Here is a 26,891-nt window from a genome sequence, read left to right as displayed (position 1 = left end):
CTTTTTAATCAGTTGTTGGGTCTGGTAATTTTAACACCTGTATTGCAACACTCAAAAGCCTACCATCTGTTTGTGTCTCCTCTTCTTCTAGAGCAGCGGGTGGCAAGGGGGGTGGTGGGGGCACCTGTTGGTGCTGTATGGGGGCCGCACCTGGGGTGATCTTCTTGAAGTCGTCCCTTGAGATGATGTTCACAGTCTTTAGTTCAGGCTGGAAATAGTGCAGTGATGACATTAAGCACTAAGTATTATATTTATACCCGGCAGGAGAAAAAAAATCTTGGGTTAAAAAAGACATGAACCCAGGTTTTCGGGGAAAAAAAAACTCTGAACATTGATTGTGGAACCAAATACCTTACGTAAATTTTTGGGGGTTTAATTGCTTTGAGGTCACGTAAAAAAGTGGAATTCTGTGATTCTGCAGAAAAAGCCCATGTCTGTTAAAAGCAAAAATGAATGAACACTTGGACATCTATTAGGATATAAAACAAAACAAAAGATATGAAACTTGAAGAAATCTAAAGTTCTTTTTAAACATGCTCAAATCCTGACAATGTCAGCTGTCTAATTGTTCATAACAACAACTGTTGTGAACCGAACTGACAGCTTTTCCTGTTAGCTGTCTTGATTGTTCACAGTGGCACTGCATTACCACCTACTGTGAACCAGTATGAACAGCTGGTTAAAGCCATATTTAAACTGGCATAAATCTAGAACAATTATGTATTTATGATGTATTGTGTCAATAAAAAAAAATCTAGAACAATTATTCCCTCAAAACCAATGAGAAGAAAGAAATCAGTATGAATCCCGTTTCTAATAAGTAAACCTTCTTCAGAAAAGCAAGATAGTTGAGCATACTTTTTTAAATTAAAAAAAAAAAAAAAAAAAAAAAAAAAAAAAAAAAAAAAAAAAAATTATTTTTGGCTTATATCTTACCCCAGGATGATCCCACAAGTCCTGTTCATAGTAATACAAGCCGTCATCAATGACCTTGGCCAGCTCCTGGGTCATCCTGGAGCGTGGCATGTGATCACCGGTGCGGTCGCCGCCAGGATGCTTGCGCAAATATGGTGGCGTCTGGGTAACAATAAGGATTTTACTGATGTCCACGTCTGTCAGCTCTTGGTCCGAGTCTTCATCATCAGACCTGGTAGAAATAAATAGATTCTATGAATACATATATCTCTAATAAAAAAATTTATACCACCTCCCCCTCTCTCTCTCTCTCTCTCTCTCTCTCTCTCACACACACACACACACACACACACACACACACACACACACACACACACACACACACACACACACACACACACACACACACACACACACACACACACACACTGAACATAAATACACAATTATGGTATGAGTTGACGAAAGACTACATAGCTCCAGAAAGCAAACAGAAATACCTGTATTTACTCTTGTTACCCATTTATAGTACAGGACCACAGTGTGAGAACAATTTACACCATTTGTGCTGGATGCCAGGTCCACTATGAACTTATGCAAGAAAGAATAGTTACAATCCACTTGTAAGCAGACAGCATCCATGAAAAGTTAATGCAAGGATAAAATCTAAGAAGTGCAGATGGACTGGTTAAAAAAAATAAAAAAATAAAAAAACTCACCACTCAGAGAAGGTATTTTTCCTGCCTCCAGTGATGTCACTCTCCATCTCTTCATCAAACATGAAGTCCAGTTCCTCAGGTTCATCTCCTTCTTCCACCGCTTTTCCTTCACCCAAATGTGACTAGAGGAAGATAATTAATGGCAGCTTTTACAATTTGTAATCAAAGACATCCATATCTGCCTTGGTTTCTTTGGGTAAACAAAAATTTGAAAGCAGACCTACACATTTAACAGGACCAAATCATTTTTCACTTTGCCTATTTTTTTTCTGACATTCAAGAAAATGGATATATTTCCTTTAATATAATACCAATATGCCTCACCCTGTCCTGTGATGAAACAAATAAAAAGTAAAACTTAATCACAACTGTTTTTCCTTGGAAGAACGAACTTTTATAAATAATAAGGTTACAATAAATATTAAAAATCAAAAATTCCTATTTAAGCTGCATGGCTTTACCTCCCCTTCTTTCTTGGGTGTGGTTTTGGGTGTCTTAGGTTTCCTCTTGACCTCTGTCCACTCGCCTTTTCTCACAGGGGCACTGGACGACAGACCTGGCGTAATGATCAAATTACGACTCTTAGGAATCCGGATTCCCACCTCATGTTCATGCTCTTCTGTCTCCTCTCCTTCTTCACTGTTCTCACGCACTACATCAGGCGCTTCGACGTGACTGTCTTCCTCTACAACCTCTTCTTTCTTCTCTGTATTGTCCTCTGCAAATAAAAGATTGAAATTTAAAAACCGCTTTTCAAGACTAAAAATCTTGCCAAACATTTCCTTTCTAAAACATTATATTTCTCACATATCCCTTGGAAGATATAACAGAGTAATATCTTAAAGTGTAAAATAAGTGATATTATAAATACCATTGGCAAGTTTGGTAAAAAACAAAAAGTTTCTAAAGAGACAGATTCACAACATGTTTTACCTTTGTGGCATGGCATATCAGCCATTTAAATTTACCATCCTTACATAAAAAAGAAGGAAAGCACTATTTCACAATTGGTAAGACTTAAAGTTCTATTAAAAAATGGTCCTTCTATCATCTCTACCATGCACTAACCATGAGATGGTGGTGCTGTCCACGTCTTTCCCGGAACAAACTCTGGCATGTCAACGTGGAGGCTGGTGGTGGCCAGTAAAGTGGTGCCCTCTAGTGCCCATTTCATTGGCTCCACCATGGGGCGAACCTTCAGCTTGTCAGCAGAGAGTTCCACCACCTCACTGCCTGTCAGGGACTGGAAAAAGTTTTTTAAAAAATAAAGAAGAATCAGAATGTGGTACACTTTATTAAACATTTATTATTTACTATTAGACATAACAAAAGTTGAAAATTTTCTTCCTATGGTGAGTTTTTCACCTAACCAAGCTGATGAACATTTTTGCTTAAATATAATTTACTTGCCCAGTTTTCAGGAAGATGTTGTAAAGTTTACTTATTTGTTACTTATATTTGTTCTATTTTACTTGTCCAGTTCCCAATAAGATGCAATTACCGTCTTTGTGTAATAATTTTTTTAAGAACCAAAAAAATTAAGATAAGATTAAAAAAATAGAAAAAGAGGAGAACAGGAATGTTAGTATAGTGATCAGGAGATTGGAATTTTTTTTTTAAGAATCGAAAAAAGATAATAATAATAATAAAATAAAAATAAATAAATAAATAAATAAATAAATAAATAATTACCCTGATGATCATGTTGACATCTTGTGTGAGGGCTTGCACCCTGTGGAAGCTGGCTATCAAACTGAGTGGTATCCATCCTTCCTTCTCCATCTTACGGCGCAGGAAGAAATCTTTCTGTAGATTCTCTGCGCTGAAATAGTACTCTCTGGAAAACAATTGATGTCACTTCAATTATCTCTATGATCAGTGTACTGCAGTATTACATGCTTTATATGCCAATCAGGTTAGAATAACATGCTACATTTGGGCTTGACTTTTTTCTATTATCATGCTGAGGAGAAACATGTCGTCTTACCCAATTACTGTAAAAGTTTGACAATATTTTTTAAGTTTAAAAATTGAATAAATATTTAAATGAATACAGTGACATCTTAAATACGCAAGTAAAATAAAATAATGGCAGTACAACAAAACAAAATGCAGGATGCTTAAGAAAAAAAAAAAAAAAAAAACTCACATTTGCTTCTTGATATAATCACTAAGAGTTCCATCATCCACGGCTGGTGTTACACCAAGCATGGTATTAAAGAAAACGGGACCACTATATGCAGTTGCCCTATATGCAGTGGGGTCTATATAATAGGCCTCGTCATTGGCAAAGTAATATTGCTCGCCTCCATGGTCTGTGTCTGAAATGAAATGAGATTTGATTGCAATATCAGCAAGGACTTACTTAAGACATTTTCTGGAAAAATTCTTAGGCTTCTTAAGATGTGAAATCTTTTTCAGAAATATCTACCTCTGTGTCCATTTTCTGTTACATGTGACACAGTATATCAAAACTGTGACTAAGAGGCAGTAATCAGATTAGGAATGGGAATCAGTCCACTGTGAGATAAAGTTGAAAACCACTCTTCTGATCCAGGAAAGATAAGCCTGTTTACTTAAAAGTGCCTTTCACATCAACTAGGTCATCTCTGATTTGGAACAAAATCACACACATCAAGTACATATGTGCCAATTTCTCCTAGGAGTACTTCCTATAAATACCCATTTCTCCTTATTAAAAATTATGCCTAGTAGATGTATTTGTCAACGGTGGAGGAATAAGTCAGTGATGAACCACGATCAAGTTTTGATGAGGGCAAGAACTTACACAAATATTCCGATCTGGTTCTTCCCCGACCACGTCCACGGCCTCTTCCACGTCCACGCCCTCTATAGCCCCCTCTATGGTCGCGAGGGCTGGGTGGATGCATGCTATCCCGCCAGTTGGAAGAGTCAGATCCTACAAGAAGTTTTTTTATTTAATGGAATGTGCCAAGTTAAGTAAATAGTCTCTCAGCACTTTGTTCATTGATAAACAATTGACCTTTAAAAGGTCAAGTCAAAAATGAAAGAAATTATCAATCCTGTGTTAAAAGTTGAGACAAAGACTAACATATACAATTATTTGGATTTTTTAAACCAAATAATTAAAACTAATATCACTAATATCACTAGTTTTACTAAGTGATAAATGGATTGAAAACTTCATGCAGATTTCAAATCAAGTCCATTTTTTACCTCTTCCTCTGGGAGAGCTCTTATGTTCCCCTCCTCGGCCTCTCTCTGGCCGACCTCGTTCATAACGCCTTCCTCGTGGTGCATCCCGTCGTGTTTCTGTTATATCGCTGGTGCTTCGGCTCTTTGTTTTGTGGCCACGCTCCATTCGAGGCGGTTCAATATCTAAGGGGACCCACTTTTGTTTGGATCCTGTCAAAGAAATAAATACAAATTTAAATTAACAACTCATGTGTGCATTTTAGTAAGCATACAAGAAAACCCCCACTATCATAATGGAAAAAGGTCCTGTGTAAATGATATTCAAAATGTTTGAAGAAAAGAAAAAATGTGCAATTAAAAATAAGTATTAGGTATTGAGAAAATCAAGCAATACCACACAAGGTTTTAGTTATAAACACCAATTTCCACCATCCTATTATTATATTATTATATATAATATACGTCTTTAAAAATTTGTGACTGCTACTACTGACTATTAGGTATTGAGAAAATCAAGCAATACCACACAAGGTTTTAGTTATAAACACCAATTTCCACCATCCTATTATTATATTATTATATATAATATACGTCTTTAAAAATTTGTGACTGCTACTACTGACATTTCTCCTTTGTAGATAGGGGTTGAAATTGAACATTTTAAATTGAGAAGACCATGCATGGGACTCGCGTCTCATACTTAGAGAATACCTGCATTAAAGGGATAACAACTCTTCATTTTGGTAGGAATAATGCCATAAAAATGAATTTTCTTGCGGTAAACAACAATTTTCCTATGTGTTTTTGTAGTAATCTCTTAAGAGATTATTAAAGGGGTTAGCCATCTATGAATGGTCCATGGTCCGATGGCAAGCACAGATTTCTGAATGTTTGCGATAACTGCCATTTTGGTGGCAAAATGGATTTTATCACATTTCTCTGAGTTGTTTACAATGTATTTATTGTGGAGTTTCGAGTCTCATATATTTAGAGTTGTTATCCCTTTAATATCCTAAAGCCACTTCACACTTGTATAAAGTGAAGAAATTGTCACCTCTCCATACGGATTTCATTCTCATACAAAAATGAAAATGAATCCATGACTCTCAACATAAAGAAAAGAAAAAAAATCGGTATAAAAATTACATTCAAGGGCATTTTGAGTTTACAATTAGAACTACATTTGATTCATGGAAAATTATGGGGACACCAACAAAATCTCTCTTCATTATCATTTAGTAGAAATTATTGTAAGTACTACTTATTCCATCCCTTTCATATATTTCATATCCAACATACAATGCATAATTCTTTTCAAATTCCATGAAGATGATAATCAAAGAAATATTCATGACAGTTCATCTTTGAGTTAGGCAATAACAGTTATTAAAGGATTGTGAAAAATATAAGATTGTAGCAGCTTTTACAAAAAAAAAAAAAAAAAAAAAAAAAACATGAAAACGTTTATCTGATCTGCCCCATGGTCTTTGACTTTTCAGAGCACGGGAGCATGGGAATGCTGAGAATGTTGTTTTCCATGCTGTGAAAAATGGGAATTTTCCAAGGTCCAAAATGTTTTACTCAAATTATATTGAATGAAAAACACATCAATTAAAGCATCTCTCACACTAGGCACATTCAACCAAATACATATGTCACACAGATAAGTTTTGCTATTGTATTAATCCACCTTTATGAGTACCAAGAGGTATATCATGAAAGATGGCTTAGGTCAGCTGCCGGGGCTCTCACAAACAGGCAGAGTAAGTGGTGCCTGAATACCACAAAGGTGAAGTGGTCATTAATTCAGTGTGGGAGCTTGACCATCTCTGAGCTTGAGCGGTTCTCAAAAGCAATGGCCTTATTGATGAAAAAAAAAAAAAAGGGGGGGGGGGGGGGCAGGGATTGAATATACTTCATACCAATTTTTCAGCACAAACCCCAAATCAAATTATAACATATCAATTTTGCAATCTTTCCTGCTTTCTCAGACTAATATCCTAAAGACATGCGGCATTACAATAAAACTCTCAGATTTTGTTATGCCTCAAACATAACTTTCCCCAATTTTTATTTCATATTTCAAGCTGATATAAATTAAGTTTGAGTTCCTTTCAAATGATGACATCTATTATAGAGGTTTCAAGATAGAAGTGATTAATTCTCCCAGCTTTGTCCAAATAAAGTACCACAGATCATCAAACAGTCATAAATCAAAGGTTTTATTTTATTTTTGGACGGATAAAGTTTGCCACAATTTTAGGCAGCAAAATCCCAAGAAGCTGCAGAGCTGTAAATAATGGTGACATACACTTCCAAACTACTCCCTGGAATTTTCCTCTGAAGTATTGACTGTGGAAAAAGAAATAAAGAGATGGGGTAAGAATGAAAAAAGCGACAAAAGAACCCTCAATGTAAGTGGTACACCAAACCCTACCCTTTTTAGCTCTAGATTTGGGAGTCGATTTATTCCCATCTGAACTTTCTTTCCCCTCGTCCTCTCCCCCAGAATCACTCTGTGACGACCCAGTCTGTGTCTCCCGGGCAATAGGGCTGTTGTCAACTTCCTTCTCTGGCTGCTCCTTCACGGGGGTCTGTTGCTGGGGCACCTCTGGTGCTGGGGCTGGGGCTGGGGCTGGTTGCTGTTGAGGTGGAGTGGTCTGTGTCCCCACGGCTGAAGCCTGAGACTTTTTGGGCACATTACTGGTACTGGAAGTTGGACTGGATACAGTGGGAGTCCCTCCTCCTGCCACAGGCTACAGGGTGAAAAAAAAAAAAGAATTCATGCAATAACAAATTTAATAGGGTGTTCCTTTAACAAAATGTAAAACAATAAATACCACTATTAAATACTTTGAATTTGTAGTTCAGATAGCCAATGAATGTAAAATACATCAAATGCTTAATAAAATTATTTTAAATGCCACTTAGAGATAAAAAAATTGCTACATGAATAAAGAGGCATACGTTCGACATAAATGCATTACTTCTCTTTACTAAAGTCTAAGACATTTTGTCCTTCCTTCAATAAAACACATCTTTTTTTAAAACAAGGCCTTCTTCAAAAGATAGAACACTTTACCTAATACTAATGGCAGATGCATGACTTGCATGAAACAAATGGTTTCAACATAACTTGAGCTTTGCCCAAAAATGCACAAAAGGAAATTTTTGTAAACGCGTGATGTGAAAAAAAAGGCTTCTTGACATGCATACATAATTAAAAGGAAAGAAAAAACAGAATGGTAAACAAAATTTATGGTTAAGGAAATTCTGCATACTTTAGTCAAGACAGATTACACTTTCACCTATTTTATTTCTGGTCCTCAATAATTAATGAGCACCATTATTAATGCTTATACCTAGCTACTTATTAATAATTTTCACATTAAAAATAATTTCATCACCATATATGAATAATCAAGTTAGTTAAAACTGAGTAGAACACAGAGTCAACCTGAAGAAACAGAGTATCAAAAAATTAATATTCTGTTCTCTCCCCTGAATGCAAGTAATATCCTTCCTCCTATAGAATGTTCAATGTTCAGGCTCCAATTTTGTTTATCATTCTTGAAACAGATAGAATATGCAAAAAGACACATGACTGACTGATTTGGGAGTGAATAAATTAAGAAAATATACAAAAAAAAATTTTTTTCGAGAGACGGTACATCTTGCAATCTCTACATGATTATTAAGCAAAATCTTCTCAAGACTACTAACAACATGGTCCACTGGAAAAGAATGTGGATCTCATTCCAGACAGAACACCTGATGTGTGGCAGCTTAGATTACATCATCAACCACAACCAAGTGAGTTTATATGCAACTCAATGCTATACATATATATATATATATATATACAGTCTGAACACAGATAATCAATACTCAATTTTTAAACTAGAAAGCACCTCAAGAAAAAAGACAACTGCCAAGGCAACGTGTTTCTAAAAATTATATGAGATAACTTGCATAACAATCCACAGCTGAACCGTATTTATTAAAATAAACCTAGAGAATTTATTCCTTGTAAATAACAATATGTTGATTTTAATGTTGCATAATGATAAGAGCTCACATAAGTTGTTTACACCACACAGTCTCTCATTCTCTCTTATCATTTTTTTTTCTGACTGGAAGTTGAGGCTGGTCTCACACCTGTTTCCACATATAATTTAAGAGAGATAACACACACCTGTTCTCACTTCATCAGTTTGAAATTTCTTCCCTCTTTCCACTGAAGAAATTTCTAAATCAATAACAATCTAATTGGATTTTAATTTTAACAAAGCACTGTTGACCTGGTATACCACATATTCACTGGGATAAAAAAAAATACACTTTGCTTCCTTATACTCAGTAGACATTTATCAAAAACCAAACATTTGGTTTAGAACAGCAGTAAGTTGTGTTTTCTTTTTAAGCCTAAATTAAAGGGATAACAACTGTCCATTTTGGCCAAAAATAAATTTTCCTGGGGTAAACAATTTTCCCATACTTAACAATGGTTAATGAATCCATTTCTAAATTCAAAGTTAGTCACCGTTTTGTTTTGTTTTGTTTTTTCCCCGAAAGATGTTAGAATAAATGCTTTAACTGTCACTTTTGTGGTAAAATAGAATATATTATATTTCTATGAGTTGTTTACAATGTTTTAATTGTGAAATATAGATCTCATGCGAAGAGTTGTTACCCCTTTATTGCAAAATTTATCCAGTTTCTGCATAACAAGATCACAGATGCACATACACACAGTGAACTTGTTGCTCAAAATATATCAATCAAATCATATTTAAAATCAAGTCATATCAGCTGTTGATCCTAATATTTGTCTTTCACATAGTCCTTACCTCACTGAGTGACGGCCACTGGGTTGCATCACTGAAGTCACTGGCCTGAAAAGACACAGATTATATTTAAACATCAGTTTGCATTATTTGCAGAATCATACTCCACAACAAACTTGCTGATTTGGCAGGTTTTTAGTTCTATCATTGCCTTAAGATTTTTATAATCTTTTTAATAAGCTTTCAGTTATACGTGTAGACCTTTAATTTTACAGCTGCCCATTAATTTTTTTCCAGTGTGCAAATTATCCAAGTTCACAAATAATTTCATACTGTGTTTTAAATAACTTATTTTTTCATACTAATAAAGCACCTCTGTCACCAAAAAAAAAATTCTTGCCTTTATTCAATTTACAGGGAGCCACCAGTGTTTGGAATAAACAACAAACACAAATTGCTATTCACATCACTTATATTCATTTAAAAATAGACAAATAAGAGTGAAAAACAAAATTCATAACAAGGCAGCAAAGCTGTCAAATGTACAGACAAAAAACAGAAAATAAAGATGCATAAAAGGTCATTTTGTCAATTTTGATGCAATAATAAATAATGCTTATAATAGCACTGTCAGTCAACACTGAATTTTAATCTTGCACAACAGGTAACATGGTCAATAACAGGAGCGGACCCAGAGATATTTTCTGACAGTATTACAAAGTATCTATGTTGATCCATCCTCCATTTTGATGGTCTTCCAACAGAAAAAAATAGATACCAGTCAATATAAACTTAATAACCTGACTGTCTTCAGGAAGACCCAGAAGATGGTCCACCCCTTCAATAAAATTACAGTTTCAGGACCATGAGAGTTCAAATTCACATTATGAAACTCTCAATATTTGAAAAATGATGACAGTGCATAAAATAATATTACATAATGTTTAAAGACATAAAAAACATTACAACTGCTTATGTGGAAATACAGAAAATGTGCAGAGCCCCAGGCAGATGAGAGTTAAAAGTCACAAATGCAAGTGTTTGAGAAAAAATTATAAAGGAAAACATAACAAAGCTAGAAAAGCACTTTGAGAGTGCAGACCTCTGCCAAGGCAGCAATTGTTGATTATTATTGATAATTGATTGATTATTGTTCCAGACCACCACCAAAAATTAATCATTGTCCTCATTGTCCGACAGTTCCTGAAAATTTCTGCAAAATCAGTCCATAACTTTTTGTGTTATGTGGATGACAGACAAACGGGGGTGAAAATATGACCTCCTTGGCAGAGCTTGAGGTAAATATAATTCCAATGAAGATGCTATTCAAACTTTTAATCTTCCAGTTTGATATATATATATATATATATATATATATATATATATATATATATATATATTATTTAAAACTTATTTGCAATATTAAACAAAATTTACCTGCATAATTATCACTGCTTCCTTATTATTAATCTAGCAGAGAGCTTTACCTTTGGGAGTTTACAGGGAAATATCAACAAGTGTGCTTTATGTAATCTCATTTAATGGCCTATTAAGGCAAATGACTTTATAACTCTGAAATTAATCTAGTGATACCCAAGGGTAATTTACAGACTGACCCACTCAAAGGTCTTTAGGCCCATAAGTCACACTTTAAGAAAAGCACAAAACCATAATGCCCAAAATAGGAGACTACCAATCCTGATGCAATAATACATTATGTTTAACTGCACAGTCAACATCAACTTATGCACAACAGGTAACACAGACGAAATTAAAAGCATAAGGCTTCAGGCCCATCGGAGTTCAAGTTTATACTTAGAAAGTGCCAGAATGAGAAAAATGAAAATTTCACAAAAAATGCATAAATTCAATAAAAATGATAATCCAATAGAGCTGGTTTTCTCATATGAGCTGGAGGCCAATCCTAAAAATCGTACTTGTAAGTTAAAAATGATAATAAGTAGCACAGTATTCTTTTCATAATGTTTGCAGTAGCAGTGCAAAAAGATTGTTGTCAATTTTGATGTAACATTACATAATAAATTAGAGAATAATTATCACCAATTTTTGTTTATTGACTATAAATAGGATGGACATGTAGAAAATATGATTACCATTCGGCTTCATGTTCATGGGAGCTCTGAGTCCCACAATGAATATGCCAAAAAGATAATGAATATTACACTAAAATGTATAGCTTCCAGAAAAAGAAGCCAATTAGACTGCTTTTCCAACTCAGGCTGCATTTTAGTCCTGTGTTTCTTTTTTGAAAGTTTGACAGTCATAAGTAACACGGTTTTCCCATAATGGTCATCAAGGCAGCAGCACCCAAAATTGTGTTTTCTTCTATTTTGATGCAACATTACATAATGCTTAATGGCATAATGACCATCGATTTTTGATAATTAAATATAAGTGTCATGAATTTTCAGAAAATGTGACTAGCATGGGTCTTCAAGCCCGTGGAGGTTCTAAGTCACACCTTGGAAATGACAATATGTGAAAAATTACATTTTCACAAAAAACTGTTTAATTGCCAGAAAAATTTACCAAACAGACTGCATTGCCTACTGAAGCTGTATTTTAGACCCATGTTTCTTTCCTGTAAGTTTGAGAACAGTAATTGACACGATTTTCCTTAAATGGTCATCATGGGAGCAGTGCCCAAAACAGGGGTTTCTTCAAATTTTGATGCAACATTACATAATGTTTAACAGCATAATGACCATCAATTTTTAATTATAAAATATTAGTATAAGGCATATTCAGAAAATGTGACAAGCAAAGGTCTTCAGGATCATGGAACTTCAAAGTCATACATTGAAAATGCCAATATGTGAAAAATTAAATTTTCACAAAAAAACTGCTTAACTACCAGAAAAATTTACCAAACAGACTGCATTGCCTACTGAAGCTGTATTTTAGTCCCATGTTTCTTTCCTGTAAGTTTGAGAACAGTAAGTGACATGACTTTCCTTAAATGGTCATCATGGGAGCAGTGCCCAAAATAGGGGTTTCTTCAAATTTTGATGCAATATTACATAATGTTTTACAGCATAATGACCATCAATTTTTAATCATAAAATATTAGTATCATGGATATTCAGAAAATGTGACTAGCAAAGATCTGCAGGCTCATGGAACTTCAAAGTCACATCTTAAAAATGCCAAACTGTAAAAAAGACAGCACTGTTCTGAAATGGGTTTATTTTCATTTTAACACTTTTTAAACAAAACAAAATAAACAGTATACTTCCATTTTTATATGACCAACTAAGAAAATTGATGAGATGGGAAAAATATCAATAGAACAGTGTTAAATGTCCAATTTCCTCCATTCTGAGATTCTGAACATAGTTGATGATTGAATCTAACAAACTGCAATATGATATGATATGAGTTTATTTCCATTTTTGACACTTTATTACACAATACACGATATCAAGTTTACCATCATTTTTACATAATCAACTAACAATGTTGTAAAGATGCAGGAAATATCAAACAAACACTTTTAGGCATCTTATTAGTTAAATAATGAGACTGTTAACATGCCTAATAATTGAATCTGAGGAAATGTGAAAAAACAGTATAACTTCTTAAGTAATGGCCCGATTATGCTTATTTTCGAACTCAACCTGCGTTTTAGTAAGATTGACCACTCCTGTGAGTATAATTACAATTGGCCAATCCGTTTTTCTTATATTGTGTTATCAGTGTTGCATTTATATTGAAAATAGTGAAAAAACAGCATAAATTACCTAAAAGTGACCCGATCATGCTGATTTTCGAACTTGACCTGCGTATTATAAATATTCATCAGTTCTGTAAGTTTCAAGTCAAAAGGTAAAATGGTTTTCCACTTATCATGTTATCGGTGCTGCATATATGCTGAAAAAAGTGAAAAAACAGCATAAATTCCCTAAAAGTGACCCGATCATGCTGATTTTCGAACTTGACCTGCGTATTATGAATATTCATCAGTTATGTAAGTTTCAAGTCAAAAGGTAAAATTGTTTTCCACTTATCGTGTTATCGGTGCTGCATACATGCTGAAAAAAGTGAAAAAACAGCATAAATTCCCTAAAAGTGACCCGATCATGCTGATTTTCGAACTTGACCTGCGTATTATGAATATTCATCAGTTCTGTAAGTTTCAAGTCAAAAGGTAAAATGGTTTTCCACTTATCGTGTTATCGGTGCTGCATATATGCTGAAAAAAGTGAAAAAACAGCATAAATTCCCTAAAAGTGACCCGATCATGCTGATTTTCGAACTTGACCTGCGTATTATGAATATTCATCAGTTCTGCAAGTTTCAAGTCAAAAGGTAAAATGGTTTTCCACTTATCATGTTATCGGTAAAAGTGCACGGCGACGGCGACGACGGCGACAGCGACGACGGCGACGACAGACGCAGATGATGGCTATATGTACAGACACATCTGTGTCTGTACATAAAAAGTAATGTTGAGAAATGATTGTCCAAGTCCAAGTTTTCTTTAAAATTATGTCACCGTCTTACTCATAGGTCTTGTATCTATAGCAACAGTCAATCATGGGCATTTCTTATTGATACGGCTATTTTTGTGCACCTAAAAGCTTAAATGATACCCTTCCTTTCAAATACACATGCATGCATCTCTGTGCCTCAAGTCTGAACTGCTACCAAATGTCTTAATTTCTCATGCCCTTTTTCAAGGTCCTCGTGACCCCCGCAAGGTCACCTAGATCAAACACCCCAGCACAGATCACATGCCTCCCAGCTTCAGATCATTATCACAGGTGTGCTTAACACTGCTCTACCTGACATCAGGTTTTAAAATGCTGAATCCTCTGTGTGTGTGTGTGTGTGTGTGTGTGTGACAGGGAAGGGGGGGGGGGGGGGGGTAAGTAGAGATCATGGGGACCAGCAGCCAGAATGGAGAAAATGAAAAAGTTGAAATTTAACTACTGTGAATAAAAAATTTGATGTCATTGTTGGAGAAAAAGTTGCTGACCTCACTGCCAATAAGCATGACAAGCAATGATGATGTTAACATTTACATTATCTTGTAAATCTGGAGTCTAGAACCCTACCCTTACCCTACCCCCCTTCCCCACCCCTCAATCCCATTCTCACATTTTCTCAGACAACACGTTCTTCACGTATACTCCACTCAGGTTACCAATCATTAAAACAGGAAGACAAATAGCCAAGGGGTGAGAAAAGACACGGTTGAGTTTCGAGGTATGAAATAGTCACACTTGGCAATGGGTCACCCTGGATTTAGTATTACATGGCAAAAATATCAATCAGCCTACAACTAGCTGAAATTTTAACATGGATGTTTTAACTACAGGTGTGGGACTGGCAGAAAAAACACCTGAATCCTTTCTGAAATGTCATTTGTCAGGGTAGCCCAGGGGATTTTCTATATATAACATTTTAGTTCTATCTCATATAGAATTATACTTCAAAATTTGTTTTTTAATTTTAAACCTAAATTTTAGTCTACTTCAATCCAAAATAAATTAATAATAGCTAGTACAATAACATTAAACATTGTACCTTCTTTAACCAAAACATTGTCATGGATAGCATTTCAGACCTATTTCTTACCTTATACAAGTGGACTATTGCACTGTGATTTTGTCAAGCTGAATTAGATTAAATTTATTTCATGACACTGACTAAAGAAATAATTCATAGTTGTTATTACCTTGTCTATTTTCTTGGTAGTTTCACTAGCCTTTATCACTTTTGTGGTTGCAGCAGCTGGAGGAATGATGTCTGTAATGAAACAAAAAAAATTGTATATAACAGACGACTACATTCAGAAACGATATTTGCCTATCTTAGAAATAGTCCATATGATGTCACCAAAGAACCACAATTCTTAACAATTCTTTAACATGAAGTTACAATATCCTTTTTTTTTTGTGGTTGTTGATGTGGGTGGCATTAAATGGGGAACCATTTCTGACTGCAGTTGGCATAGGTCTGAATGTGCCTTTATACACATGTTCATTTATATATAATCTACCTACACACAAATATGCTCTTTTCTGCTGCTTTCCTACTCCCATTAAATTCATGTGATATCCAAAATGCTTCATCAGAGCAAAACCAAACATTCAATATACTCTTGCTTATGTATCCAAGTAAACATGCTGTTCAATCCTATTCGACCTTCTGGAAACATTCTCTCTAAGTGTCTCTCATCCAAAATAACAGTTATAAGGCTACATTAAGATCACATCTAGCTTCAAACCAAAAGTCCATTTGATATCAACACCCATTGCTTAACATGGAATCTATGACCTCATTCAGAATAGGGGACTAACTAGTCTGAGGGTCAAATATGGCCGTACCACTTGAACACTTCCCTGCAGGATATATTCAGTGTCTATTAGCAGATAAGATGGCAAGCTTTGTAGTGGGTCGTCATATTTGACCCTCGTACTAGTAAGTCCCCTATTCTGAATGGGGCCTATGGCCGCATTCACATCGAGTTGAGCCATGGCTCTACAAAGCCACAACCTAAATATGGCAGACTCACATGAAAGGAAAACCGCCTAATCTTTAATAGTGTCTCGGCCTCTCACACGCCTCCCCATGTGTCGTCCCAATGGAGCCGAGATTTAATGACTGTACCTCTGCAGGGACGACGCATGGGGAGGCATGTGAGAGGCGGAGGCACTATTAAAGATTAGGCGGTTTTCCTTTCATGTGCGTCCGCCATATTTAGGTTGTGGCTTTGTAGAGCCATGGCTCAACTCGATGTGAATGCGTCCTATATGTCTGAGGTAAAATGGGGGGCCCTCTTATTAGTTTGTCCAATGGCAATTTAAAAATCTCTTTTTTTTTTAAACCTTTTTTTTTATCAGAATAAAATTTCATTTAAATTTCTTTCAATTGAACAGTTCAGTGATCGTACGCGCATGCAGAAAACATCCTCAGAATTAAGTCTCTGTTTAACACTGTCCGTTATCCTATCTTGCTCAAACTTCATCAAAAAGACAAATGTAAAAATTCATAATGGTCTAAAAAATATACCAGGGACAGGTAAAGGGTTTTCAACCAAACCCTTAAACTGCTACTGTCCATGTTCAAGTCCATTACGAGTTAATCCTGACAATTATATGTTCAAAACACAAAATACTAACAAAAATTAATGTGCATGTCAAAATCTATTAGTACTCAAATCAAAGTAATTTACTAGTTACAGTGCACTTTTATTGGTTGCTAACACGATGGCAAACACAAGGAGGCCTTTTTTTTTAAGCGGCAGAGCTGGACTTTTCTGGTTGAATTATTTTATTGCAACAAACATGAATATACATGTGACAGAGTCATATCTGAAAGGCATCTTGAATTAAGCTCTGGGTATTAAGCATAGGACAAGCTAAAACAGTGGTCATTTTCACAAAAGAGGTTTTTACTTTTAGACAAACATCTTTTCTGCTTTAGAACCACAATTTCCCTAGCATGCCAATGAGACCCAGAAATGTTATAGTTCTGTTTGTTCTAAATCTTAAGACACTCTGTTACATACCCCTGTTGTATTTCAATAGCATAACAAACAGACCTATATACTGCCTTTTCTCTAAAGGTTAAGTCTGTGGTTTTTAAGTATTGCCATGCCAACCGATATGAGTTTAGTTAATCCGTACACATAAATCACCTACTATATAATGCACTACCTCAAAGATCTTCCAAGCAGAACTACTTTCATTTTCTTTACACTTATCCAGTGAACATAATGGCCATTAAATACTTCGATAGCACCAAAGAATTTATAAATATTTGCATAAATGAATTAATGACCATTATGTTCCAGAATTTCAACCTGGAAGATTTTTTACCACACTGACGCATTAATTGTAGAATCCCTATTATTCTTTGAATTCTAATAGTGAGTATTTGACTTTACAATAGCAGGATTTCATTGCCATTTTCACTTCCATTTTTATTGTAAAAGACATTCACCATATTTTCAATTAAAAAATAATAATTCGGTAAATTAAAAAAAAATTCCTAAAATGTATTTTTTGCCTACCGAACTATTTAATTCTACCAAAACGGTTTCTACACTATCATGTAGTGCATGCTCTAAAGAAGCTTCCACTGAAAGTAGCTATTATCCATTATTATCTGATTCAGGTGGTATAACAAATAGCTACCTAGCTATCTGATGCAGATTTTATCAGTGTGGAACAATACCTATACATGGATTATATATGCCAATGGAGTTGAAAATGTCCACTTGGAGTGTATTCTTACAAGTTCAACTTTATTCTAATACATTATCGCACACCCTTAAAACCATATAATGTAGTTAAAAACTTCTTAAAACAAAATTCTAATTTCCTGGAAATTTCCACTTTCCATTCTCCATTATAGTGGGCCAATTGCAAAATGGGTTATGATCTATAACAGGTATTTGTGTTTTGGGGCCTTAAGTTTTGAGCCATTTTGAGTGAAGATGGAGACCACTCATATAGGTGAAAATTAGAAAAGACTTCGGACACAAGTTTGTGGAATATGTTTTTTCTGAACATAATTATCTTTCAAAAAATTTTTATTGGACCTATACTTAATTGTAGTTGACAAAACTGGGTCTTCTCAGACACTTCAGCAATCAATCTAATTTTGAATGAGAGAGAGAGAGAGAGAGAGAGAGGAAGGGGAGGGAGGAGGCAATGTCATCAACAAGATTATATTTTAAGACTAAGGTTTTAAAAAACACCTTAAATATGGACTAATCTGCCTTTTCTTACCAATTCTGAAAAGGGATAAATTGGTCATCAAAGGAAAATTGATAAAAAATGTCTAAAGCACACTACATACGGTATTACCTTAAAAGAAAATGACACGTATCATAAACATTTTATCTAATGAACACAAACTGATCAAAAATATCTAATAAAATTTCATTTGACCAAAAACACTCAAATAAGGAATAAATTGTTCTGGTGAATGCTAACTTCTTTTTTCAGGCCTTCACATCTTGAGACTGTAGTTATACGATTTTCACAACCATCTCAGTTACCTTTTTCTCTCAGGTATGAAAAATAACATAGCATTTCTCCAGCAGTGCAGTTATATTATCTGATGTAACCCACTATTTATAGTCATATCTCTGTAATACTCTGTGATACCAATGGTTGTATGCATGGTTCCAATCATCCAGCTTACAGAATTCCAGGAACAGAATCTCTCTAGCATTTATGTCTCTAGGCAACCCCCCCACACCCACAGAAATTCTAAAATGAGTGAATAAATAAATAATTAAATAAATAATAATATTTAAAAAATAAAATGAAAATAAAATACATGAATTAACTATAATCTACAAATAATTTAAATATAAGTAAACAGTTTCCTATGTTCTATCAACAAATCTGCAAATTAACTAAAATAAATAAATAGTAACCATTGTTCTTCACATTCTCAATTCTTATCATGATACCAAGCTGTCCTCTTCAATTTATCATTGTCAATTAGGGTAGGCGAGGATGTCTTTGAACATCTCTTCCCCCCCCCCCCCCCCCAGCCCCTTTGCAGGTTTTACCAATGAGGAACATAAACACACATTCACTTGCCTTTTTATTTTGATTTCAGCAAATGTCCACAATCAATCAAAATTCAAGGACCAATCAAGTACATTCCATCATGATAGGGACCATTCCCAGAGCCTATCGTACTGTGTATCGATCTATCTCTGAGGGGATTCTCACGAAATTGCAATCAACTTAAGCAACTTAGATGTTTGTCACGCCTACAGAAGCTGCTAAGGGGTAATTTATCGTTTAGCAGCTTCAGACATCTAAGCCGCTTAGCTGAAAGCACTTAGGCCAGAATCCACTCTGAGATGGATCGATCCTGTTAGGTTGATCTAGACATGGGAACCCAGTCTTAGAGGAGAAAGCTAGGACCCCCTGGCAGCATGCCATCTGATCAAACTGTATTTGAATTACTTGCAAAATTGCCTTCAAATTTCTATTACACTTACAGTCTAAACTGCTATACAATGGCGTAACTTTCCAGGAAATTACACCACCATTAAAACCAGGCAGATGCTTGTAAGTGGATTTTCGGTTCTAATGATGGAAAATTGGACATGAATTGCATGTTAAATTACATACTTCTACCAGTTCAAGCTGGCCTAGCTCACTGTTCATGAAGAGTTCAAATTAATTTCAGGAAATAAATAAATAACCTTTCTCAATTGAGGAAATAAAAGGGGAACTAAAACTACCACAATATCCATCCACTCATGTAGCAGTGACAACACCAGGTAGTAAGATTATGAAAATGTTCCCCGTCTACCAAATGATACATGGTTGCTTTCTCTCATGTAATTTTGTATATTTTGCAAGTTTCAAAATAATGTTAGCATCAAACTACCACCTCATTTATCAATTTCAACAATATATCATCTCTACGACTTTCAATACAACAATGTCCATATCTCAAGTTCATATTTAGAATTATATCAATATTTTTAGAACTTTCACAATCTGGATGCAGGATCAGCCATCATATACAGTCAATATATACAGCAGTAATGAGGTGCAAGCAGTAGTAACATAACATTAATAACTGCAAGTAAAATTTTGTATCAGACAATTCACAATGGCTCATCGGAAATGATGTCTGTCACAAGAATGTTAATATTAACACCACATGGATAATTAGCATAATACTTATCACTGAAGAAACGTGTGTGTATGTGTGTGTGCAAACGCCTGGTCATTTTTTTTTTTTGAGGGGGGGGGGGAGGAGATGGGGAAGGCAGTGTAAAGGGTTATGTTTTGGAAAATTTAGCTCAACCAACCTTAGAGATTATGCAAAAAATATATTAATTAGTGCAATATTAATTAAAATTCTAAACAATACCTTCAACAGACACAAACATGTCTGGTGGTAGTGCCAAGGACGTAAGCAATAAAAGGTGGCCTTACACTAACACTGCAGGTGGATTACAATTCAAAGGAAATGCTTTGGGTGCAGGATATGTGGCCATTCCACACCAAAAAAAGGATGGACCACAGAATACTAGATATGCACAGTTTCAGCAGGAAAGGCACATTTCCAGTGAAGTTGTGACAGTTAAACTTGGTAATAGTATCCCAGCATAAAGTGTGTGATGAATTTCAACCATAAAAATCTGACCTAATTTTTCTACATAGTTGTGCAGATTGTAAAACTCATGGAGATCAATCACCTGCCATTTAGACAGGAGAGAATTTAATCAACAGGGTTGTCCGCATTTCATATGGACAATAGAAAATATGTCTGTGGGCACTGTTGTTGTCCACATATGTACTTTGCTCCCTAACTAGAATTAACTAAAGTATTGTCAGGCCTTCCCAACTACCAGACTCGGCACCTACGGGTCCAGAATAAACCGGTATATCTGATCACACTACCCGTTTTCAAGGTGTGTGTCAGATCGCATAAAAGAGTATCATACCCTATCAAAAATTCTGTAAGCCTACCTGTCATCCGGGTATCGCGCCTCGTTTTCGTCAAGTAGGAGTCGTATGAATACAACAGACGACTCCCTCAATCAGGGGGTGGAAACGCGCTACTTATATGATTAAGACGAGCCTAGCCGTCAGTACCGGTTATTGTTTTGTGACCTTGAGGAGCAATTAGATTTGGTCGTTGCGGCACGCATGAACAGAAGTTGAACTTCCACACCTGGGTCTTTTGTTTTTGACAACTGTTCACTCGTCATCGAGGCGCTTGTTCAAGACTACAGGCTGATATCTACTAGTACTACCAGTGGCTTCATTAGTAACGTTCCCACAATACTTAAGTTTTCTGTCAGTGTGTACAAACCCTGAAAAAGGACAGCCTCGCTGACGAGAACAATGGACGTTTCTCACCCCTCTCTAGGATTACCCCTGCCCTCAATCTCGTCCATCCCGGTAGTCATGAAAATATTTAACCCCCGACAGAATATGCTTCCGCTATCAAAATTAGGTCTACTTTTCTAAATTAATATATAAGTTTGCAAGTTCTTATTTACAAAACATCATTGGCTATGTCCGAACCTAAATTTTATGTTAAAAATTGCGGTACTGTCAGATTTTAGCATAAACAGAGAAAATTGCAGCAGCGCATGAATCTAGATGAGATGCACTACTTTCCAACCCAGATTAGGATCATTGCTATCACATCGCGCACCAGGCAAAATCGGTGTTGTGGCTGATACTCTGTAATGCGATCTGACACACACCTTGTAAACGGGCAGTGTGGTCTGATAAACCGGTTTATACTGGACCCGTAGGTGCCGAGTCTGGTAGTTGGGAAGGCCTGATTGTGTAAAATGCCATATTTTGGTACAAAATAATCCAGATGAGAAAAAAAAAAATGAATACAGTTAAACATTCAATGTCAAAAATACCAAAAGCAGTCCTTAATTCCAGTTTTGGAAACACTGTCAGACAAATAAAATGCACTGCCACATGTTCTTGACTGGTCTAAAATCAGGACTCACTGCCAGAGAGCATGCAAGGCAACCCCCATATCTTCTCTATCCTTCATGTCATCCATTTAGACAACAGTAACGAAGAGGATTAAAACATGCTGTTATTTCTATTACACACCAGTTTTAATGCATAACGATCACATTATTACTTCATTATTCATGACCATCATGATTTCAACAATAACAACAGCATAAAAGCTTCATCATTTGCTATTTAAATTATAAAAAATCATACAATTCTAGATTATACAGTCAGGTCCTAATTGTTTTTATGAGTTATATGAAAATACTTAAAGCAATAATAACTCTTCCTTTGAGATTCAAAATTCCGCAAGAAATACATTCTAAACAATACTTGGAAATATATTATATTGCATTTCATCACTAAAACGTCTGTTATTGTAGTAAAACAAAAAACTGTGCTTGTCAATAGGGCTTTCGGTGCCTTTATTCCCGGTCGTCAAGGCATCCGTTGCCAAGGATGTTGGCGCATCACGCGGATTCTCGCGTGCATTCGAGACCAAAATAACATGTGACAGGATAAGATGTAGCAGGCGCATTACACAATCCTCAGACGTAAGTTGCGAGTTTTTGTACAGTGTCGGATAACGAAAAGCCCAGAACTTCACAGGTTGTAGATATACATGCATTCTGAGCAATAAGACGATTATATCGTATGAATCTTATTTTATTGTAATAAACTGTTGTTGTTGTCTGCTTTTCCCGCGGTTTTAAGTAGGTCATCAGAAAACCCCGCTCGATATCGCGTGACTATACCATGTCAGAGAGGGCTCCGTCAGTTAAAATCTCTTAAGAGAATTTAACAAAAAACCAAGCGTTTAGGAAAAAAACCCTGGACTAACTTTGAATGCAGGAATGGGGTCGTTGACCATTGGAAAGTACAGGAAAATTGCCATTTACGCCAGGAAAATCCAATTTTTGGCCAAAACGAAGAGTTATTATGACTTTAACTATATACAATGTACATGTACATTTAAATAAACATCAACTTTGTCATGTCACCCAAATCTATGTATCCCATCAACATTTAATTAAATATTTTGGTAAATAATTAGAAAACACTTGTTTGAACTGAATAAAGGTCAGTGTCTGTAAACTACACAATGACCTTGCTAATGCTACGTGTTATTTTATTGATGTTTCAGCACATGTAAAGAGTACACAAATGCATGTGCTTGCATCTCACCATCACACTTAAGCAAAATGAACTTACCTTTATAGCTTACTAGCCACCAGATAAGCATTGCTGTACCTTCTTCATGCTTTCACCAATCACATCAGATTGCACAACTTACCATGTAATCAGCAGGCACAGTAATAACTAATGCCACAACAACAACTTCAGATTTATGAATTCAAGCAACCTGTAATTCAGTGACTGGACCAGTTTTATGATAACTTTTCATTTATTTATTTATTTATTGCCAGGTCCCCAAACACTTTGCAGTCTTTGTGCAAACTCTCTCTACCAACAGAAAGGACAAGGTTGATACCTGCATCTATCAAATCTAAAGCAGTCTTATCTTATAAGCCCTGTATGCCTCAATCTGATTAACTAGATAGAGCTCTCCATATATGGGTAAATTACTAATCCACCTGCCAGAGAGGGGGGCTTTAACTGGAGCTACTGGCTGGGCCATACTTATGGGAGACTCAGAAGTCACATGCGTTACTTGGGTAATTACTCTCAAATTTTGAACTAAACGAATTTGTAACTTTCCTGTTTTATCAATGATTTTGAAAGGTTCAAAGGTTTTTAAAAGTAAGCTGGTTTCCTGTCTTTATCTACATAATTGTGTTAGACGAAAATTGATTAATCTTTAAAAGGCACATTATTACAAAATGTGTACTGCTGAAACATTTTAAACAATTACAGTATAAAGTCACAAGACAAAATGCTACACCATGTGGGATTTTCTCATGCATCATTCACAACACCACCACAACAACTTAGTAAATCAACAGATTCACCTTTCAGTTCTTACGTGATACTGATAACTAGTTCTTTCCTTACAATATTTTTTTTTACAAAATGCCTTTAAGAGGAGATCATAGCAATCTGCATGTAAAATTTGCATCTAACCCAGAACAAAATGACTAAACTGTAATTCTGACACCCCCCTCCCCCCCAAAACCAAAACCTCCCCCCGTATCATATAATATTCAGCTTTGCACAATGCATTATAAATGATTTCCCCATGTAAATATGCATATCTATTACAGCAGGACATTAATATGCCAGATTGTCAATGCAATATAAAAGTTCAAAATAAATTAAGCCCCCCCCACCACCACCACTAAGCCACACTTTGAACACTTGCAACAAGTGCAACTCATGCACTTGCATAGATGTAATCCTGCAAGTACAAAGACATGTTCTATGTGCTAATTTAAGGTTAACTAAAACCGTTTTCTTGACGCAATCCATGATAGCAGATAACATCTTATCCCCACCCTACTCCTATACCAATTCCATTGTTAAATGCCTCAAATTCTCTTTAAATTATGCACTGCTCTACACATACATGGAGTAATGGAAATCTGCAGAGGGTAAATGTCACATAATTTGGCTGCTGTGGGCCAAGATAAATCCACAAAGATCCTGACCAAATGGGCAGACTCATGCAACCTTATGACTATGAGTACCAGCCAGACTGGACTTGATTTGTTCTATCCACGCTACTGTGCTAATGGATGCCTCGACTTTATTCTCAACACACGCAAACTGTGCCCAAGTCCATGTGGATAAAAAATTAACAAGAATTTTTGTTTCTGTGTTTGTCAAATAGCAATTCTACATAATCATCAAAGACATATAATAGCATGACTATCACTGCAGCCTACCATATGATTAACCAGAGTATTATAAGTATTACTATTAAGCTTTAAAAAACTAATAAAATTTTGCTACATGCAGTCTCATCCCATACTGACATGACACTGAATTTGAGATTACTTAGGCAGTCAAAATTTTGAATAAACCTAGCCAACTGGCATTTGAACAGTATAATAAAGAGTTCAAATAATAAAAAAGTGTACAGCATATGTAAAGATAGTTATGATATCCACACATGGTCAAATGTTTAAATTACATATGTTCAAACTTAAGTATGAAAAATTCATTTGCTTATCAAATTCTCATAGCAAAGTTTGAAAAATATCAACACTCTTGCTAAAACTTTAAGAATTAAATAACACTGCTTCACACGGTCTAAAAAAATCAAGCATTCTTTAATCTCCTGATCAATCCCCGTTAACTTAAGTGCCAGGTGATCACACATTGCTTGCTCATTAATGAGCATGTGATAATCAGAGATTATAACACACCTTTTTTTTGCACGCTATAATACTCATATACCAATATTTGTTATTTCATGCAAAAAGTATGGAAGACAATCACATGGAAAATCAAGTGACTTTGCACTATTATTTCAGCTTAAAAACACAGTAAATTATCATATTCAAGCAAAACAAAAACAATAAGTGAGCTTCGTCTTATGATTGCCCACATCCTCTATATGTATGTACAATTTTTTTATATGCATATATTTGTTCACTTAGAGCTGCATATTAAATTAGTTTTGAAAATATTACCTGTGCTGGTTGTTGGAGTCACAACAGCAACTGGCCTGGGATTGCTCAGCTTCTTTGTCCAAGGATTTGTCTTTGGAATTGGGGCCTCCACAAAATTTTTATTGTCAAATATCTTAGGGATTGGTTTAGATTTAGCTGAATCACCAGATTTGTCCGATTTTTCTCCTTCAGAATCTGAACCACTAGTCCTAGAGCTGGCCTGACTGGGTTTTCCTTCCTGTTGTTTGCCTTCCTTAAGCACCTCTTTCTTTAAGTCACCTTCCTTTTGTAATTGAGGGTCTTTTTTGGTAGTGTCACTTGTAACAGGGGGTTCTTTCATGGTAGGAGCAACAGCTTGTTGCTGCTGTGGTTTCCTCGTGAACCAAGGGTTCGTGCTGACATCTGGGGCTTTCTGTACTGGGCTCTTAGGTTGGTTGGCAGAGACTGTCTGTTCCTTTGGAGTCTCTGCTACTTCCTTACGTTGCGCGTCCGTCTGCTGTGGGTTTGCCACTCCTGCCGACGCCATATTGAAAATTCAGGATGTACACAGCTGTTGCAGATGATGTTTTTCCCTAACGTTTTTTTCTGAGAAACAGATGGCAACTAAGACAATGAGTGCCTCAGACACAACAGGTATTATGAATATCAAATTATATGACGCCTTTTACCACCTGTCGTGAGGAGAAATTTTTCAAGAGATGCAAAGTTTCTCACAATATGGCATGAAGCAATATGACCCTCAATCTCGAAACTAGGGCAAATCAAGGTCACCGGGTTTTAACTAATTGTCTCAATGAATTTCACAAAATTCCACGATCGAAACCAATTGTCAATTGTTTACGTGTCACCTGACTATACAATCCTTGTATACGTTAAACGAAAGGTCGTAGTATGGTCCACAAAAGTCTACTTTCAGGACACTACGATGTAAATCTGGCCCTATTTGACCACGTTGTTCACTTATCTTCCGTCTCGTCAATTCATGGGTTGAACTCCTCGCGTTCTTGGGGATATTCTTCTTGTCGGTCGTCGGGGACTTTGTTGGCGTTCTTGAGTTAAGGAAGACCTTTAATAATTACTCACGGAGACTGTTCGGCCAAGACAACATGGCTTGCGAATCTGAATAGATATCACAATATGCACATGTCGCCATTAGCACACGAGGGGGAAGGAATGAGCATGCGCGGACACTTACCCACGTGGCTGTGTTTATAC

The 26,891-nt window shown here is 35.8% G+C and overlaps 1 protein-coding gene across 1 annotated transcript in view; it reads right to left on the bottom strand.

Annotated features, from left to right (window-relative positions):
* The window catches only part of LOC106152353 (la-related protein 1), a 36,123-nt gene extending 9,260 nt beyond the window's left edge, over positions 1–26,863 (bottom strand). Inside the window, exons 1-13 of the mRNA XM_013525905.2 lie at positions 25,698–26,863; positions 15,300–15,370; positions 9,662–9,706; positions 7,249–7,567; positions 4,833–5,021; positions 4,423–4,554; positions 3,784–3,955; positions 3,327–3,471; positions 2,703–2,877; positions 2,096–2,352; positions 1,635–1,756; positions 937–1,147; positions 64–208 (exon numbers count right to left, since the gene is read on the bottom strand). Of these exons, the coding sequence (XP_013381359.2) occupies positions 64–208; positions 937–1,147; positions 1,635–1,756; positions 2,096–2,352; positions 2,703–2,877; positions 3,327–3,471; positions 3,784–3,955; positions 4,423–4,554; positions 4,833–5,021; positions 7,249–7,567; positions 9,662–9,706; positions 15,300–15,370; positions 25,698–26,202 (2,488 nt within the window). The 5' untranslated portion in view covers positions 26,203–26,863. The remainder of the gene's footprint in view (positions 1–63; positions 209–936; positions 1,148–1,634; positions 1,757–2,095; positions 2,353–2,702; positions 2,878–3,326; positions 3,472–3,783; positions 3,956–4,422; positions 4,555–4,832; positions 5,022–7,248; positions 7,568–9,661; positions 9,707–15,299; positions 15,371–25,697) is intronic.
* Between the last annotated feature and the right edge of the window lie 28 nt (positions 26,864–26,891).

The sequence above is a fragment of the Lingula anatina genome, chromosome 3, assembly GCF_051362555.1.
Source record: "Lingula anatina isolate TDL-2025a chromosome 3, LinAna3.0, whole genome shotgun sequence".
Taxonomy (NCBI): Eukaryota; Metazoa; Brachiopoda; class Lingulata; order Lingulida; family Lingulidae; genus Lingula; species Lingula anatina.
This window is presented reverse-complemented; position numbering and strand designations above follow the sequence as displayed.